This window comes from Anastrepha ludens, chromosome 2 (assembly GCF_028408465.1).
Source record: "Anastrepha ludens isolate Willacy chromosome 2, idAnaLude1.1, whole genome shotgun sequence".
NCBI classification, from domain to species: domain Eukaryota; kingdom Metazoa; phylum Arthropoda; class Insecta; order Diptera; family Tephritidae; genus Anastrepha; species Anastrepha ludens.
The window spans coordinates 146,021,760-146,042,330 of record NC_071498.1 but is presented as its reverse complement, the minus strand read 5'-3'; the positions used below and the strand labels follow the sequence as shown (position 1 = coordinate 146,042,330).

Genomic DNA, 20,571 nt, shown 5'->3' with positions numbered 1-20,571 from the left:
TAAATTTTCAACACATTTTCTATTGATTTGTATTTTGTGAAGGTTTGTTAGTATTCTGGCACTTTTACAACTTTGACACTGCTCTACAATCCCACACACACACGCATACATAGGTAGTCTGCCACTTTGTGGCAGCAATTTAATTACATTTACAGCTCCAACGCTCGTTTAGCATTCCACCTGAGCAACCAAAAATACATACAAAGGTAATGAGCAAAAAATACGGTAATACAGAATATCGATTTGGAATCATGAATTTGGTGCTCTACCGTGCAACCTTGGCCGTTGAATGGGTGGAGCCAAGCTGAAAGTTGTGATGGTGTTTTTTACTAGCACAAAAGCTAAATCTCGTTTGTACAGTTAATTACGCACGGATTGGTAATTTAATATATAGTCAGTTTCTATAGTCAGTGATAGAAGGAATGCAACAACAGGGAATAAATAAATGCGAAGACAAAGAAATTTATTAGCGTAGTCCAACACGCCTTCACACTTCACGCAAAGGCAATCGCTTTTGCATTACAAATTATTTTATTTCTCATTCTATGCTGGTTTATTTGTCGTTGAATTCCTATACTACAACGAGGGCAACTTTAACACTCCATTTGCCAACTGGTCATCTGGACGCAATGAGAAAAGTTTAATTAATTTTCTAAAGGTACAGCAGCGCCTAAAATGCGCTAAAAGAAAAAACTAGAAGGGATAACAGTAGAAATAAATATAAAAAAATATTATACATTGTTTATTCGTACTTAAACTGTATAAAAACATTTATTTTAATTTTTCTTTACAAAAATTGGTATATAAAAAATCACGTGACCCAAAGTGCAATCAAAAAAAAGTTGCTCCACAATCTGAATCATTTGAATCGGTTGAATAGTTTTGTTTTTTTTTTTTGACAACACCAGGCCGAAAAAAGTAGTTTCGAGAAAAACGAGTTTAAAGTTTGAGGTACAGGAGCGCGCGGAGCGCTCTCTACCTACAGGGTGGGCCATATAGCGTTTGCTTTTTGAATCACCTATTTTTTTGAGAATGGTAACATAAATGACATGTCAAATGTGTTCATAATTTGCTTAAAGGTTTGACATTTACGAAATGGTGCGCTATACGCTTGAACAAAATTGGGAAATATTGAAAACCTATTTTCAAAGTGGTGAATCTGGTTTTTGGTTAGGCGGCATCATTGGGCCCTTTTTTTCGAAAATGAGCGTGGAGCCGCGGTTACAGTAAATGGCGGGCGTTACCATGACATGCTCAACGAGTTGTTTCCAAAAATTGAAGAGGATGACATGGACGACATTTGGTTTCAACAGGACGGTGCAACTTGTCACACTGCCAAAGTTACACTCGAACTTTTGGCTACCGTTTTTGAAAACCGAATAATCAGCCGAAATTCCGATATCAATTGGCCGCCTCGGAGCTGTGATTTAAGCCCGTTGGACTATTTTTTGTGGGGAGCTGTTAAGGGCAAATGCTATGCGAAGCATCCAGAGACAACTGATGCTTTAAAACGTGAAATCGAAGTTGCCATTCATGAAATTGGAGTTCAAACAATCGAAAATGTGCTTAAAAATTGGGTTGATCGAATGACCTACTGTAAAGCCAGTCGTGGCAGTCATTTGAACGATATTATTTTTCATTCATAAATGACAATGTTAAATCTTCAAAATATAAAAAAAGTTTGAACAAATATTGATTAGTTTTTTTTATAGCTAATTCAAAACGCAAATTTTACATGGCCCACCTGTAGTTAATGGGCTGTAGAAGCTATAACATTGGGAATTTCCGCATGAAAATTTCACAGTATATCCTTAATTTTAAATTTGATTCGGAAATATTGGAATTTTTAATATGCATTTAAATGAACTGTTGAATCGTCAGCTTGTTTTTAAAAAACTCGTCATAAAATGTCAACAAATGAAGCATAACCAATGCAGATAAACTGTGGAAACTCTATATAAGGGCATACTTGGACAGATTTATTTTTTTTTAATTTTCGTGTGGCACTTTTTTTCGAAATATTTAATTAAAATTTGTTAATAAAATAGATTCATATAGTTTATTCTATTAAAATGTAGTTGGCAACCCTAATCAAGAGTATTACTGAAGCTATTCACTTGATAAACAAATTCCGAATTCTTTAATTCTTGAAATGTTTAACTAAAATTTGTTAATAAAATAGATTCAAATATTCTTTATTCTTTAATTCACGAAAGATTTAACTAAAATTTGTTAATGAAATAGATTCATATAATTTATCCTATTAAAAAGTAGTTGGCAATCCTGCTCAAGAGTATTACTCAAACTATTCACTTGATAATCAAATTCCAATGCCACAGGTTTGAAAGATTTAATTAAAATTTGTTATTAAAATTGATACATTAAATGTATTATATTAAAAAGTAGTTGACAATCCTGCTCAAAAGTATTTCTCAAATTATTCACTTGATAAACAAATTCCGAATTCTTTAATTCTTGAAAGATTTAACTAAAATTTGTTAATAAAATAGATTAATATAATTTATTCTATTAAAAATTAGTTGGCAACCCTGCTCAAGAGTATTACTCAAACTATTCACTTGATAAACAAATTACAATGTCGCACTTTAATTTTTGAAAGGCTTAATTAAAATTTTTTAGTAAAATTGATACATAAAATGTATTATAATATATTAAAAAGTAGTTGACAATCCTGCTCAAAAGTATTTCTCAAATTATTCACTTGATAAACAAGTTCCGAATTCTTTAATTCTTGAAAGATTTAACTAAAATTTGTTAATAAAATAGATTCATATAATTTATTCTATTAAAATGTAGTTGGCAACCCTAATCATGAGTATTACTTAAGCTATTCACTTGATAAACAAATGCCGAATGTTTTAATCCTTGAAAGATTTAGCTACAATTTTTTAATAAAATATAATATTCTATTAAAAAGTAGTTGGCAACACTGCTCAAAAGTATTTATGAAATTATTCAACTGATAAACGAGTTCCGATACCGCACTTTAACTTTTGAAAGATTTAATTAAAATTTGTTAATAAAATTTGTGTATGAAATTCGTTATATTAATAGCAAATTGACAAGTCAGCTCAAAAGCACTACTTGAATGAAGTTTTCGCATACCTCTCGTTTGATACGCTTATTGTAGTAGTAGTAGTATAAAAAAAGGAAATAAATGTAATGTGCCGCGATGAAAGATATTCTCCATTTATAAATAACTTTGATGATCACAGATAGACGTAAAATCTGCAGTAGATACGCGAAAATACCTACACTTTTACTTTTAGCGTCTTTGAGTTATTAAATGAAAATGGGAAAAACTGAGTTTTATTAAATTCAGCTTCGAGCGTTAAAAATTATTACAAATGAAGCATACGACACGTAGTCCATAACATAACGGTATTTCTCTCTATCTATCTTTCGTCACTCAACCAGCTCTATTGAGAGTAAAGATATAGTAAATGCAATCACGTACCATATTTGGTGTATGCAAACAGGCGCCACGGTAAGTAGTGCAAGAGAATGCGTTAGTAAAACAAACTTTGAATTTTGAAATACATCTGCTTAGTCGCTGCTTGTTTTTTTGTTTTTTTCCTTCCTGATGAGATTTTCTTTTACGCTGACTTGAAACTTCTTTCTATATTTGTTGTTTATTTACTTATATTGTATTTCAGGGCTAATACCTTACGTGCTTAGTAAATCTCTGTGTGTTAAAATTTTTGTATCTTAATGCAAGTGGGTAAATATTCCTTTAACATTACGGTGCAAAATTTCTTCAACATCATAGAACAAAAATGTAAATTTGATGTTTACGCTCCTCAAAATCAAGTCTGGAAGGTCGCAATTAGGTCAGATAAAACATGTTGAGTAGTAAGTCAATCAAATTGCATTGGTCTTAAGGTCGAAAGTTGAGGAACTTGGGTTCAGAGAAATACTCTAAATCCATGAAAGGAATACAATTGGTCTTTCAGTGTGATGCGATACCTGGAAATGATAGCTCCTTTTTCACTGACAGCCAGGCGGTGATAAATCTCTACCAAAGCAGTTGACAACCTCTGAGCTAACCATGAAATGCCCCACATCTCTTAACGAGGAGGCTGATTAATGGGTGGTAACATGGGTTCCTGGCCATTGCGCCGTTAAGGCCAACTGCAGGGCCGATGAACTAGCGAAACTTGGCACCAAGTTTACTGAAAAGTACACAGATAATGACTTGGTATATCCTTACACGCTTGCAAATTTTCTATTCTTGAGAAAATTTTAAGCGCAGATAATGAAAGATGGTAAACGAACTCACCTGTAGAATCGCGCGGCAATGGTTGCCGACTCTTAATGCTAAACGCATAGAAACTCTGCTAAGCCAAAATAAGCATAGATTTACCCCACTGATTTCCGTTATAAAGGGACACTGCTTAATAGGTTAACACGCGCAGACACATGACTTCTGCAGTAGCTGTCTAAATGAGGAAGGTACGATCTCACGCATTCTTTGCCATTGTCCCGCTCCATCCAAACGTAGGTTCACCACTTTACATAGACAATTTTTTAATGAGTTGGAAGATCTTAGTATTGTGGAAATCAAGGATTTCCTAAAATTTTTGAAAACTTCACACTGGCTTTAGGAGAGATAAGGACAAGTTCCCCATGCGTCATTAGAATGGGCTATGAACCTGAGTATGTTCCATAGTAGATAACCTCTACAACCTAACCTAACCCAAACTAACTACATTCTAACTAGTTTAAAAAGAGCCAATACTTATATTTGTCGTGCATACACTAATGCATGTTGCATCAGTTACATGTAGGGTAAAGAGAAGAGAGAATTTCCGTGCCGCATTTTCATGCAAGTGTATTTCTGCCATAAAAAAGCTCCTCATAAAAAAATATCTCCCAGAATGCACATAAATGCCAACTCTAGTGGCCAACTCCAGTGTTCGCCCTTTGCACCATATACTCGTACATAGTGTGTATGTATGTATGTATGTGCCTATGTTCAGTCTTTAGCTGTGCATCGAGTTGAAAGTGCACCGTTAAAGTTCAGGGCTGTGGCATTTTTCATTGGATCACTCATCCACAGTATGTCCTGCTTCTGGCCAACACAATTTGTTGTAGTTTTCACTTTCCTCCTTTTTTTTCTTGATTTTCATATTTCGTTTCTGATTGCATTCGCCCTTTAGAGTCATCGTTGTTGACCCAGTCACCGCGGTTGCAACTATTGTTGTTGTTACATGTCATTTTAGCATTACAACTGACGTTTTCCACTTACGCTACTTCATATCCGCTGTTTTGTAATACTCCACCTACGCCTTGTGGCCATAACTCACAAATGGCTTTATTGGCTGTGGCGTCATTTAAAATTTGATGCATTTTTTATGCTTTTGTTTTATGATTTTAATTTTCAAAGGTTGTACCTGTGTGCTTTTATTACACTTGTATTGTTTAATACTTACATATACATATACATGAACATGCACACACACATATGTACACTATTAAATTTTAGGTAAGAAATGACCTTCAAATAACGGAAGTTTGAATAATTTTAAACTAGAGTAACTTTTTGTAACTTAGGGGTAGTTCTGGGCTCCAAACTTAGATGGAAACTGAACATTCAAAAACGGGTAAGGAAAGCAGAAATTACTATGTATCCTTCGAAGAAGATGGGGTATGCAACCTAAGTATTCTTTACGGCTGTATAAGGCGGTTATACGATCAATTTTATCGTATGGGTCGGTAATTTGGTGGAAAGCTCTAGGGAGAGATTACAATATCAAATTACTTGGCAAAAGATCAGCTTGTGCAAGGACGGTGTGTTTAATCAGATCATGTCCTATGGAGGCTCTTAATGCACTGACACACGTCATTCCGATAGATCTACATACATATCAAGAAGATGGCAACCAAGGGTGGAAAAACATGTATGGCCTTCCCTGTCTTATACTGCGATAAACTTATGCGCTGAAAAGTCCTGGGCCTAACAAACGTGTTTTGTTTTTATTCAAAATTACCTTTTTTTTTTGTCCGGACAGACGAGAAAGTACAGCACTCAGACACAATTAAATCCATTGTACTGCATTCGGATTGTTTTTTCAATTTTCTTTAAATCTACTCGACCTACAGTCCTCTCTGCTTAGTGACAGGAGTAACTGCGATATTCGGTCGGATATGACAGGTAACATCAGTTTTGTCCATCTGCAGCCTCTCTCAGCCTGCTAAGCTCGCTTGTGGGTTAGAGTAACCCATTTGCTAACCGTGGCTTTGATGGCTGCAGAAGGGAGTGGCAGAACGGGCTCCGGCCAAAAATGTTGGCCTCAGAGTCAAAGATCTCATTACCCGCGATGCACACGTCTACCGGCATAATTCAGCCTGGATTTACAGTACTCGACTACCCTTTAAGTGGTTGGGGGCTGTGGCTGCAGACACATATAGATCTGCCTCTCTATCTTTAGCTTTACTCTTCGACGTAATTTCCATCAATAACAATGCAATCGTTCCAGTGCCGCTCTAACTTTTCAATACCACTTTTGTAAAACGATTTATCTTTTGGCTCATTCGAGCGAAATTTCTTACCGGCGAACATTTTTAACATACTTTTATTAGCTTGGGTTGTATGTATGTATGTATGTATGTAACGGAATCTTTGAGCTTAATTTTCACTGTCTTCTAAAAATCGGATCGACTTGGAATTTTGCACACCTATCAAGGACCGATGACAATGCAATAATTTGATAAAAGTTTTCCATTATCCTTATTAGGATTGCCAGGATTAATATTTTCTTTTTTTACCTGTGGGCAAAAAGTAAGGTGAATTTGGTTGTAAAATCAAAATGTATATTATGTTATAGTGATATAACATTTAAACATTGAAAAACTTATTGATAAAATTTTTGATAGAATTAATTATGAAATATTGATTAAAATGAATTTTAGAAAACTCTTCAGCAGATCTGAAATAAAGTTAAAGTTAAAAGTCTGTGAATAAAGTTAAAATTTTTTATTCATTTTGTGAGCCTTACAAATATTTGAAAATGACTGCCACGATGCTTGGAATTTTGCTTTTCTTGCTTTAGCTGAGGCAAAAGCTCTTATAATATCGACGAAGTCGAGTTTTTTTGCTAACTCAGATTCCAAATATAGGGTTTTTCAGTAAGAGCGCTTCAACTTTTGAACTTTTTTGAAAAAAACACAAACGGTTTGACTTTTTTAACTATTTTTTTTTTATTATCGAGTTTGAACATATACATTTAAGTATGAAGTTCGATTTCTTTTGCATGACCACCGCGTGCACGTTTTACGAAGTCCAATCGTTGAACCCAGTTTTCGACCACTCTTTTGCATAAATCGGCCGAAATTCCAGCAATTTCGCATTCAATATTGGCTCTGAGCTCACAAATCGTCGCCGGCTTGTTACTGTAGACCAATGACTTCACATAACCGCAAAGAAAATAGTCTAGAGGCGTCAAATCACACGAGCGCGGCGGCAATTCGACCGGTCCATTTCTGGAAATAATGCGCTCATCGAACTTACTCTTCAACAAATCAATTGTAGCGTGTGCTGTGTGGCTTGTGGCCCCGTCCTGTTGAAACCACATGTCGTCTAAGTCCATACCATTCAATTGCGGCCAACAATAACTGTTTATAATGTCGCGGTATCGATTTCCATTCACAGTAACGTGGCGATCGTTCTCGTCAACGAAAAAAAATGGGCCAATTACGCCGCCGGCATTTAAACCGCACCAAACAGTGATTTTTTCGGGATGCAACGGTGCCTCATGAATCACGTGTGGATTGCTTTCTGCCCAGTAACGCATATTTTGCTTGTTGACAAAGCCATTGAGCCAAAAGTGAGCTTCATCACTGAAGATGATTTTTTGGAAAATTTATAAATTTTCATAAAAAATTTGCACAATTTGCAATCGTTATTCAAGTGTGTAGCGTTCCATGGTGAAATGTATACTAATGAAGTTTACAAATGACAAGCGAAAAATAAAAAATATTGCGTCGTTCGCCCTCCCTATCGGAAAAAAGTTGAAGCGCACCTATTGAATAACCCTATATATTTAAAGTTTCCTTATTCATAATTTCTAGTAAACTAATCGCACTTTCGCTTAACGTTTAAAAACTTTAACACTCCTTAAAAAAGTATTAAACTCAGGACAAGCACCGTCTTCGGCAAAGTTGATATTGGAAGCATCCTTATTCGTAACGTGAGGAACATTTTTGAGAAATAATGGGATTGGATTTTAGGGAAATTATTTATAATGATATTTCATTTATAAATTGGTAAATATGTAATAAATAATATCAGAAGATTTTACTCTTAATATATTGTACAATGTGGCGCAAAGTCACCCTATCGGAAAATTTACAATTTTTATAAATTGCGTCGTACGTCAATCATATTTGACACTTGTGAACTCGACATCTGCAGTATACAAACAGACAAGCAATGGAGCACGTAAAGGTCAAAATAAAGATTGCCATCACTCAAAATCAGTTTTGTTTATTTAGTAGAGAAGGTATTAAAAAAAAGATTGATGACTAATTTTGCGATAAGAAGTAGATAAGAAGTATACCCTTCATTTCACAGTTTCGGAGGAATGCCACTTTGTATGGTATATCTATGCACATCGTCTATGGAGTGTAGTGGTACTTCTTGGAAAGCAATGCCAGTGGCACTACTTTACTCCATCCTGCCACTTGTTTTCGTATTCAAGCACTTTGGACCAATTTAAGTTGTTATATACAGTTAGAAGGCCGAAAAAAGCGAGTTTTCCAGAATTTTTTCTGAGAAAACTTTTAAATTTATTGATCTAAAAATTTGTACACATATTACGTTATCTTTTAATTGTATTTTAAGACTTAGTATTAGTAAAAGTATTTATTTGGAAAGAAGCTACAGCCGGGAGCTCCTCTCAAAAAAGACGTTTTGCGATGACCACTATATCTCTGAACTGCATCCTCGTTAAATTAATGTTAAATCTACTAATTAATCGAAGGAATAAGCAAAATAAATTGTTTTGACAAAATGACGGTTTTTCAAAAAAAATCGATTTTTAACTAACATTTCGGTCTTAAATTGTTAACAAAAAAAATGTATCGGTGAGAAAAAATCTTCGATTAATTACTAAAAAATATATTTAAAACGCTCGTTTCTCGTTTGAGAGTAATCCGGTTAGCCGTTTTCGAGTGATGTTGTTTACTGACTTTGAAGACACCATTTTGAGTAAAACGCGTTTAAAGTTTGAAATGTACTTTCAAGCACTTTGAAACGTCTTTTTAAATTTGCGTATATCTTCGAAAATATTCACCGAAACGATATTAAATTATCTGTGTGTATTCTTAAAGGTACATATGTAAGTTAAGAAAATAAAATAAAAAAATCGATCTTTTGATTCTAACTGTATATAAACCATTAATGGAAACTCTCCGACGCATTCCGTTTAAGGGCCAAAATCGCAAATGCTCTTAAATTACCATTCGAGTAGAAGCTGCCTATCGCCCGCTATGAAAAATTGCTGAGTATTAAAATACCCTTGAAACAGTGATTAAGAAAATACCAATTTCAGAACTTGGAAGAAGGATAATAGTGAATTTATCACATTTTTTGTTTATTTAATGAAATATGCTAGATAAACTGGGTAATTATATGAATTCATAAAAAATACTATTTACCAATTATTTGGAATTCTTTCTCAAGGACAAAAAAGGACATGTTCCAAAAAAGTGTAATGACTTTTAGGCATTCCATTGGCGGTGCGAGACAAATTGTAGAAATATTTAAGCTTTACGTGTTTAACTAAAAGCAAAGCAAACTGGTAGCACACAAAAAACATACATGAAGTTTGTGTGGTGAAGTACAAAATCAATATTGGAATATGTAAATGAAGCAGCTCAAGTGCACCATAATTCTTAGCTACTGCTTGACAGGCAAAATTTGAATGCGATAAATAACATTTGTAAAATAAAAACTAAATGTCATTTGGTAGCCCTCCTGACAATCACTACATATGTAGATCATATACACTCTACATAAGTACATATAAATACGTATAAAATTCCTTCGAAAGAGCATCCCTGAAAGACTTATGCTCCGATTCTAACATTTTTTACACCATTCAAAAGCCTACAAGACGAATCTATTAAAGGTGGTATCGGTAAATCAGCTGGTTTTTTTTTTTTTTCTTTCGCCGTGTCCATGTGGCTGCGAGCTCAGAATGAAGCAAGGCGAACTCATTCTTTGATTTCTACATTGCCAGTACTTTCTTTGACAATCAAACGTACACAATATTTTTGTTGGTCTAGTACCACCACCTTTAATGAATGCGCCATGAAAGCCTATGAATCGTAGATGCTTTGGGTATAACACTTATATTAACTGGGAAAAATTATTTGTTCAAAAATATATATATTCTAATCGACTATTTTCCAAATGTCAACGACAATACGAGAACATCGGTTATCGCAAGATCAACGAAATTAAGCGCCATCGAGCGCGGTTAGTACTTGGATGGGGGACCGCTTGGAAATACCAACAACGCGTGTTGCTGGCCTTCAACACATTTTGTTTTTTTTGTGTAAGCTTTTATAAAATTAAATAAAATAAAAAATATTATCAACTGGTATCATTTTAGTCATTCTCGAACTAATAAAACTTTTTCCATCAAATAGCAGCTCATGAAGTAGAATGTTTGCATACAAATAGGGAAGATTAAATAATCTATCCAATCGTGGCAGAAAAGCACTCGACGGTTTCCAATTGAGTGCAACAGGACAACCGATATTAAAAAAAGACTGATTTCTATAATTTTCTGTTTCGTGTCCACAGTCGGCTTCGAACTCGCCGCATGGTAGTCAGCCAATCGTCTACGAGGACCGCCAGGTTATTTATTTCAATGAATAACTCAACGATTTTGGTTTACGGGGAACTCATACATTAAAGTATATGCTGGCATGCATGAGCTCATGGCTTCAGACTGGCACAGCATGAATTGATTGGTACTTTAATTAGCGATAATTAGTAATATACTAAGAACTGCACTTGCGTATATTAAGTGGGTGTTTAAAGAAACGCATGCATAGCATTTAAGGGGTAATATAACTCTGGGATTTTGGACAAAAACCTTTCACATACACGCCTAAAACAGTATCGCATATACCTGTACGGGGTGTGTGCGATCGAAAATTCGAAAGCCTTCTTAATCAATGTTATTTATTGAAATATCACTAAAATTATATTTATTATGAGACAGGATTATGTTAAACCATAAAAATCTAAATCTTATAGAATAAATTTAGTTTTATTTGAAACTCATAGTATTACAGCCTCATGAATTTTTCGGTCCTACAGGCCAATTCGCGTGCATGGGAAGATTAAACAATAGTTTAGGGTCTTAAAACCATTTCCAGATTGCACTGGAATGTTAAGCAGATTAAAGGCAAACGTCAGTGGGCAAACACAGAGCAAAAGAAGGCTAATCATGGCGGTCACAATCTCAATTCTCCTGTACAACAGCGAAGTGTGAGAAGATGTGCTAAACTGCAAAGCCAAGTGCAACGCACTAGAGGCTGTGCAACTAACAGTGGCACTCAGAATTGTCTCAACCTACCACACTGTCATTGGCACTGCTGTGTTTGTGATCAGCGAGGAGCTACCCGTGATACGTGGGGCTTCAAGAAGAAACTAGTCATCACTAGCGTCGTGGAACGGAGATCTTGCTACTGTGGCTAGGTTGATGGAACACTGAATCGAGTTGCGGATGGATGGCGAAACTCATTCCATCAATAGGTAAATGAGCCCAAAGCAACTGGGAAGTTCTCTCTTAGCTTAGTCTGTGGTGGACCATAGCTTCATCAACAATCCTCCTCCAACAATTTAGTCTGTCTCTTGCCTCATTTCTTCAATAACGAACGTTCATCGCCTTTAAGTCTGCTTCGACGTCATCAAGCCATCTCTTTCTTGGTCGGCCTCTCTTTCTTCCTCCAATTGGACGCAAAGTAAACACCCTTTTTTGGATTCTTTCGTTGGGCATTCTTATGATGTGGCCAATCCATCTAATTCACTGTAAAGGAACTTCAGGGAAATTAATTATTTCTTAACTCAGTTCCTCTCAAGCCACGAATATTTCCGGAGATACCTATACCGCATGGGCAAGGTAAGCGAACACAAGTGTATATACTGCGAAGCACCGAGCGATGACACTGAACACACGTTTTTTAGTTGTGACATTTGGCTCGCGAAAAGAGATGCTCTGGGTAAGCAGATTGGCGACATCGCGCCGAGCAACATAATCAGCAAAATGTTCGAACGCGAGGACAGCTGAAACGTGGTAAAGAGACACATTGAGGACGCAGTACAAAAAAGAGCAGTTAAGAGGCACAAGAAGACGAGCCGGTAGCATGAAAGCTGGCTACGAATACGGTGGACCCAGACGTGGGTAATAGAATTGATATTTTATGGATGCCGTTACGGGCCCTCCCGGAGTAATGTCCGATAGAGTAGGTGAAGTAAAAAGCTCGCAACTTTTATTGAGAACAAACGTCGGCACTTCCCAAATATCACACATTTAATGTACATAGCTGGAAAAAATTATAAGTCTGAGGTTAATAAATCAATAAATCCCAATTCGCCGTAGCCGAATGGGTTGGTGCGTGATTACCATTCGGAATTCACAGAGAGAACGTTCGTTCGAATCTCGGTGAAACCAAAATTAATAATTAATAAAAGATTTCTCTAATAGCGGTCGCCCCTCGGCAGGCAATGGCAAACATCCGACTGTATTTCAGCCATGAAAAAGCTCCTCATAAAAATATCTGCCGTTCGAAGTCGGCCTGAAACTGTTGTGTGCCTCTTGATGTTGTTCCACATATGGAGGGACCTACAACTTTAAGCTGACTCTGAACGGCAAATGGTCTTTTATGAGCAGCTTTCTCATGGCAGAAATACACCCGGAAGTTTACATTTACCTGCCGAAGGTCGACCGCTATTAAAAAAAAAAAAAATTTCTATTATTTGATGTTCATGCACGGAAATTCGAACCTACGCACTACCGAATGGTAGTCACGCACCAACTCATTTGGCTACAGCGGCCACCGGGCATGTAAAGCTCGAGTTCGAATGAACTTAAACTGGATCGCTTCGAATAGAGTTTTTCATAAAAAAATTCTATTATTGAATTTTGTCCAGCATTTGATTCTCAAATGGCCAACCAAAGGCAGTCAACCAAAAGCTGTCAATTGCTCTTTTTTTATTTTTCTTATTTTTTATTTGAAAAATAGATAGACCCTAAAAAGGACAGTTAAATTTTCTATTTTTGTCAATTTAAAAAAATTAAGTGCGCCTTAGGGTATGCCACACCATGTCTTCCACAATTCAAAAAAAGGTATCTATGAAAGCATACATTTGCATGCATACATATACATACATACATATATTTAAAGATGCTAGTGCACACTAACATATTCTGCAGACCCATAACTCCATTCGCATTTCACGCTCCATGACAGCAATAAACATTTCTTAACCAAAGCCACTTACCCAACGACCCAACGTACCCGTCTCACTCCCACACACTCCGTGTTTATTTGCATCATTCGTACTCGACCTTCACTCCCAGCCAAATTCACAGTACGTCTCACAGCAGGCAGTAAATAGCAAGAACGACGGTTTTAAAATTCCGACGGATTCCATTTAAAAATGTCGGTATGCACCTTATATGGAATATGCTTACAAAACAAACATACATGCGTACACGTATCCATAATTACATGCATACATACACACGCATTCGTCAGCTAAAAATAAGTGCTCAAGACACGCACACAGAGATAGACGTGTGTAATAATGGTAAAACATAATTAATTCATAAGTGGTAATGGTTAATGGGATCTGTAGCGAGGCATTTAACCCTTTCTTGTTCTATTTGCTTTGACGAAGTTGGCATTTCAATTTGCCATTTCCGTTTCCGTCAATGAACTCTTAACACTTTCAAATGCCTATACTCATACACACACACTCAATAACACACGCACGCACACACATCCACACATTGGCGGTACAACTCTGTCCTAATGTCCTTGCACTTACTTTACTTCCACGATAAACATCGATCCTTTTGCCGTTGCCGCTAACTTTTGTCGATTCCGTTCCGATTCAAATAAGATTCTCAATTTCACTTTGCTCACTTCTCACTATGTCAACACTTAATTATGCTTTAACCGCCTCCATCGCATAGCTTCAAAGGCATTTCGTTGGCTTGGCGCTTTTTTGAACTTCAATTAATTTTTGGCTTTCATTTACTATTATTTTACTGGCACTTTTGAAATAACTTGTTAAGTGCTTTCGCTGTAACCACTCCTGGCACTTTTTTGTTTTTCCTTTGCCAACTACCGACGACTCCACTACCGACTACGGCTCCCATTTAACCTTATCTCTTCTTCTTCCACAACTAAGAAAAAACCCGATGCTTCTATACTTTTGAGTATATGAATGAATGAATGATTTGTTGAATTTCTTCACTCTTATTTTATTTAAATCGCGGCTAGGACGATTTCGAACTTTCCGGTCAATTGTATTTTCGATTGAATGTCCCGTCGTTGACTGCCCGAAGGAATTTTTGTTCGTTATTGTATTGCTGGCATTTGAGCTTTTTTGCAGCAAGCTTTGAAAGTGCTGCCAGCAGGTTGGAATGCGGTTGAAAGCTTCTTCTAATTTCTGGGTATTTCAAATTTTAATAATGGATTTTATGCATTTCCCAAAAGGATTGATGGCTTTGTGTTTTTCTCTTAAATACTCACTGGCAGTCGGTTCTACAACAACAACCTCTCTTTCTTATCGCGAAAAATTAACTTTCGATGGCCTTGCTCTGCTGCATTTCATCGAACACTTTTGGCTAACACAAGGTAGTAAAACCCTCAGAATTTACCATTCTGGTCATTTAATTTGAAAACGAACAGACATCTACTGGACCAGACAGTGTTTAGACGGACAATAAACGACATTCATCGGGAGACCATCACCACCTTCTTAAGCTCCCGACCACCGAATGCCGTAATAGGAGTCCAACCATCACCGATTGCACACGAAAAGCTCCAGCTTCCCCGTGAGACCCGCGTAACACTGACACAATTACGTTCTGGATATTGTAGCAGGTTAATCCACTCATCTAACAAAACAGCATGTTTCCTGGGCGTACCTTTAGATGAGTTAGACGAAGACGACCGGTGATATACACTACACTGACAGGGCTTGCATTGCTGCTATAACAACAACAACAGCCACCTCTTAAGTATCCACCAATTTCGTTCCCACGGCAATCGGTTCTACATTACCGAAACGACCTGTACATGTGTGGGGAATGTTTATGCTGCTGCAACAACAACAACCGACAAAAATAAAACTTTAACGCGGCTATACATTCCTGATATCGTATTAATGCCGAATAGCTCCCCAATCTCAAGATATTTCACGTGATTTCGAAAAGCTTCTGTACAGCAGATCAGGGAAAATGGCGAAGTAGACTTAGACCTGAGAGGTAGAGGAACATTGGTGGTCAGGCAGATTAAAAAGACTGAAAACTTCCAGGTTTAGAAGTGAGGTGCGCCGAAAAAGGAGGTTTGGACCTATCTCTGTCTAGTTGGTTCCGCAGTCCATCTTAAGCTGAGCTGAATGTAACAGTCTGGGTTCAGAGAATTAGTGAAAATATTTTTGGATATCTATTTAAATTCCATTTTTTAATGCATTTTTGGCTTTTTTTTACAACAGACCAACGGAAGGCGGGTGATTACGGTTTCGTTGACATTTGTCAAAGAAGGGGGTCATAAAATTGAATATAAAAATCAAATTAGATATGAGCCGCCCGTGTAACTTACCAAGTTTATATCATATTGCCGATTTGTCTACGGATGGCCACAAGTGGAAAGTGTTCTTCTATTTGGCTTGAAAACTCATAATTTCCGTTTCCCTTTAGCATGCTTACAAGCATTCGTAGAACAGTCAATTCTGAGTGGCACACAACCATTTGTTTGCCAGAAATTTTGGAAGAATTTAGGAAAACCAACCGCCGAATTCGAATCATTATTCTTCATCAAGACACTGTTTCAGCAGCCGTTTAAAAGTACGTTCACCCATATAGTAATTAACAATAAATCCATAAAATTCATCCACCCGTTCACATATGGCAGATTACATACATACATGTCAATCAGCTGTCAATACTTCTTTAAAAGGTTTTTCTTCATAGAAATTGCTTTGGTAGAATATTTTGGAGTTTTTGGTTATTTAATTATTATTAACGATATGAAGAAAAGACAAGGAGAAGGAATAGCTTGGCTGCTAATAATAAACAGTTGGAGGAGATCCGTATGCGACGTTTACTGAGTTTTCAAAAAATTATGGCAGGATTACACATGCGAAATTCAATAATATATTTTATAATAATAAAATAAAAGGGCGAAGCGTATAATATTTAACAAACATTTTTTTAGAATTATGTCTAAAAACCTGTTTTCTTTGCTGGCATCTATTTTTTTAGTTTTTACTTCGACATTTCTCTTTACATTCGTAAAAATAATTATCTATAACACAGAAATCACAGGGTTGTATGTAAAAAAGTATAGTAATAATTTTGGATTATTTTATAATCCTAGATTTCGGGAGAGAAATCGTTTATGGGTAGTCTTGTTTTTTAATTACGGATTGGGTGTTAAGTACGAAAAAGTTGATAATCTACGTATATGTAAAGGTATTTAAAACCTTGTGAGATTTACAACTTGCGCGTCACTATTTTCACTGCACTATTTTCAGACACAAGGGTTTTTTTAACTTTGCTTATGTACACAGGTGTTTTCATATAACTGCACTAATTTTTCTTTTGTCGCATAAGCGGCGTTAAAACTGAAGGGACTATTGTGGAGTTCCATCTACATTAATATATTTCCTTCAATTATTAACTTTAGGGAAGTTTTGGTTCACCAAATTTCAAACCGGTATTTATGTTTAGTGATCCTAAGAAAAAAAATCTGTTTTATATATATTTTTTTAGTGGCAGCTCCACCGCACAAAAAAGAAGAAGCACCACGCAGTCACAACAGGCGCACCAAACAACTGTCAGTTTCTAGAGAATATTTTGTCAATAAAGCAGCTGAGCGTTGGAAATATTGTCGAGGATAAAGTTTTCCAGAAATAAAATACAAGTTGAAATATAATTAATAGTACCATCTTTCGGAAATGGCGCACTACAAGGGAGCTGCAAGTGAAGCAGGCCGCGCCGCGCAATTGATGAAAAAGCGTGAGATCGCCCAGCAGGAGATTGAGTTTCGCAAGAAGAAAATCGAGGAGGAGCTGAAGCTAGATAAGATCGAAAACAAATTCGCTGCACATTATGACGCCGTGGAGCAACAACTTAAAAGTTCGACCATTGGTCTGGTCACGTTGGATGAGATGAAGGCCAAGCAAGAGGATATTGTCAGGGAGCGTGAAAAAAAATTAGCACAGAAAAAAGATGAAAAAGAGCGTGAAAAGCAACGTGCACTTGAGGCTATACAAGCAGAGAAGAACAAACAGAAGCGCCAAATACAAGCACTCTCGTTTAGCTTTAATGACGATGACGAAGATGAAGTGGAGACAAAGGAAACGGATGGTCCGGGTTTAAGTGATATAGTAAAGAAAGAGGAATCGCCACCAAAAAAGAAATGGACAGACCTCAGCGATGAAAGTTCCCTTCCCAAGAAAAAGAAAATCTTCAAAAACCCAGAAGTAGATACATCTTTTCTGCCTGACCGTGACCGTGAAGAGCAAGAGAATCGCCTACGGGAACAGTTGCGTCAAGAATGGGTAATGCAACAAGCCGCATTAAAAGATCAAGAAATAACCATCACTTTCAGTTATTGGGATGGTTCAGGCCATAGACGAAGTGTTATAATGAAGAAAGGCAATTCTATTTATCAATTTCTGCAGCGTTGTCTTGAGTTGCTGCGCAAAGAGTTCAATGAACTGAAAACGGTAATGGCAGACCAATTGATGTATGTAAAGGAAGATTTAATACTGCCTCATCACTATTCCTTTTATGACTTCATTGTTACAAAGGCGCGTGGTAAAAGTGGGCCTCTCTTCCAATTTGACGTACACGATGACGTGCGTATGATTAGCGATGCAACGGTAGAAAAGGAGGAGTCACATGCGGGCAAAGTGCTACTACGCTCTTGGTATGAACGCAATAAGCATATTTTTCCAGCAAGCCGTTGGGAGCCGTACGATCCCACAAAGACCTACGATAAATATACCATTAAGGATAAAAGCAAAAAAACATGAATTGTATTATTTATGCAGTTATTGAGTAAAATACCTCAAAATTAAATACAGATACACGTGTCTTTGTTTTTTTTTTTATGCAATCAATTACCTGCAGAATGTCGAAAGTGACTGATAGAGAAAGATATTCAAAACTTGGAATATGGTAACAGAGGGTTCGATTTTCTACCAGTTAAATTCATAAGCACACGATGTAGAGAATGTAGAAAATGTTTATTTATGCCGCTCTTGGGAAGGCGCAGTTTTGTGTTCGATCGTTCTTGTAATGTGTGCTTGCTACGGAGTATTAATTGGTGTTTTATAACATGTAATTAAATTATATGTTCACAAATGTAAAATTTATATTTCTAGTATTAGAATCAATGCGTATATGAGAGGAAGTTTTATTAGACCTCATCAATTTTGGAATAATGTAGAGAAATGTTCTAAAAAATGATTTTTTGCACGCAAACATTTTTATTAACGAGATGTGGTCCATATCATATTGCTATCTGGCGTAGCCGATACAACGACGAGCTACATGAGCGTTTCGAATATATCAACACAGTGCAATCAATTGCTTCGCCCAGCCACGCTTTCGCGAAATGTGAATAGAAAAATATTTCAAACATTGAGAGCAATAAATCCTTTTGCATTATTACTTCGAGCATCACTTTTAAAGCCCATTATAATTTTCACGTATAAATGCGTAGTATAAATAAAACTAAATTAAAAAACTATTTCTTATACTTAAATGTTTCGCCATTCTTTTTGTTGTTCCCCCAACGGTCGGTTATACATTTCCGAAACGGCCCAGAGTTGCATACAATTAAGTACTGTCGTTTCACCTGCATTCCCGAAAAACATTTGCGCATTGTTTTATGATGTTACAGTAAAAAATTTCCTTTTCGTTAACTCAATATAAAAATGTAATAATTTAATTTATAAGTTAAACGTTCGGCACAAAGTTAAGTTAGCTGTGAAACTGAGGAGCCGGAAATTGCATATTGGTCATCATGTAAAGGGAAATTGTATAGAAAAAAGTTTCAATTAATGCACCAATGTTTATTTCAATTACATATAATTAGAACTTTCATGTTCACTTACAACTTAAATTATGAATTATAATTAATCGAAAACAAAATGTGACGAAATTCATTTAGAATTACCAAATCAAATCCACTCATGTGGCAGCGCTGACTAGTACATGGTAAATGGCATTCTGATGGCATCACTACCGAGTGCTGATTCTTCAGTGTGCCATAAAATTTCGTCTGGCAAAGTAGATGTTTGTGTTTTTCGCGTTTAGTGCTATTTTAATTATAGTGTGTAATAATTCACAATAAATATTAACAGAAGTTATCAGTGCAATTGATAAGAAAATTACTCAGCACCTGAGTAAGGTAATAACGTCCGCAAATTACGCATTCTCGCCACAGTTGCGACTTATTTGTGGTTATAGTGGTGTGGGCGCTGATGCAGTGAAATTGAAGCGACGACTCCCAGAATTTTTTCAAGAAGAATACTCAAAGAAAAGGGAAGAAGGTATGTGGGATGAGAAGTATTTGCACATCTTTTCACATATATTAGTGTTGTACGGTGCGTGAATAGAATAAATTTAATGAATCGGAATATATTAACTTACATTGAGATTGAAAAGAAATACTTTGTGAGAGAAAATTTTATGAAAATTGATCGTAACTGGATGTTGTATAAAATCTCAAAGTAAACGGCACACCAGTGGTGAAGTAGTTAAATGTGAAAAATCAATACGAAAACGTCACTTCTTCCCCACCCTACTGATTTGACGCCTTCGCTAGCAGGACACAGATTATGTATGTATGCATGGATGGGGAAAAAGGGATTCTGTGAGTACACAAACTGATGGTTAAAAAGTAATATAACAATAATCCATGTATGGCAAAAATTAGAAGCAATTTATTAAAGCAAGCGAAGTTCAATTGCTTTTTCATAGAATAACAACGCGTACTTTTGTAAATCAATTAATTGGAATTAATCAAGTAAATACTTCCATTTAATAAAGTCTAAAATGGTAATGATACATATATGTATGTGCATAGAAACATGTGTACGCCCGTGGCTTATAAAACAAAAGAACTCTTGTACATATATCCAGTTATAGTTTATCCAAATATTGAGCCTAGTACATTTTATACCAACAGATCTACTGTATATACATACATATATGTATGTATGTATGTATTTATATACTTATATACTGCTTTTATTAGCTGCCTTCAACATAAAAGTCATCTTTA

General features: G+C 36.1%; 2 protein-coding genes across 3 annotated transcripts in view; both read left to right on the top strand.

Annotated features, from left to right (window-relative positions):
- Window positions 1-17,106: 17,106 nt before the first annotated feature.
- Window positions 17,107-18,363, top strand: LOC128859871 (protein FAM50 homolog). The gene has a single exon (XM_054096998.1). It carries the CDS (start codon window positions 17,231-17,233, stop codon window positions 18,311-18,313), a length of 1,083 nt encoding a protein of 360 aa, XP_053952973.1. The 5' UTR covers window positions 17,107-17,230; the 3' UTR covers window positions 18,314-18,363.
- A 1,174-nt stretch (window positions 18,364-19,537) lies between these two features.
- Window positions 19,538-20,571, top strand: part of LOC128855493 (adenomatous polyposis coli protein) — a 45,184-nt gene continuing 44,150 nt past the window's right edge. The window contains exon 1 of one of the 2 annotated variants that reach the window (XM_054090442.1): window positions 19,538-19,837. The gene's annotated coding sequence lies outside the window, so the exon portion shown is untranslated. The other variant, XM_054090443.1, reaches the window with a different exon arrangement.

Excerpts from the sequence above, each read along its gene's own strand:
- LOC128859871 (XM_054096998.1), top strand. The coding sequence starts at position 17,231 with ATGGCGCACTACAAGGGAGCTGCAAGTGAAGCAGGCCGCGCCGCGCAA.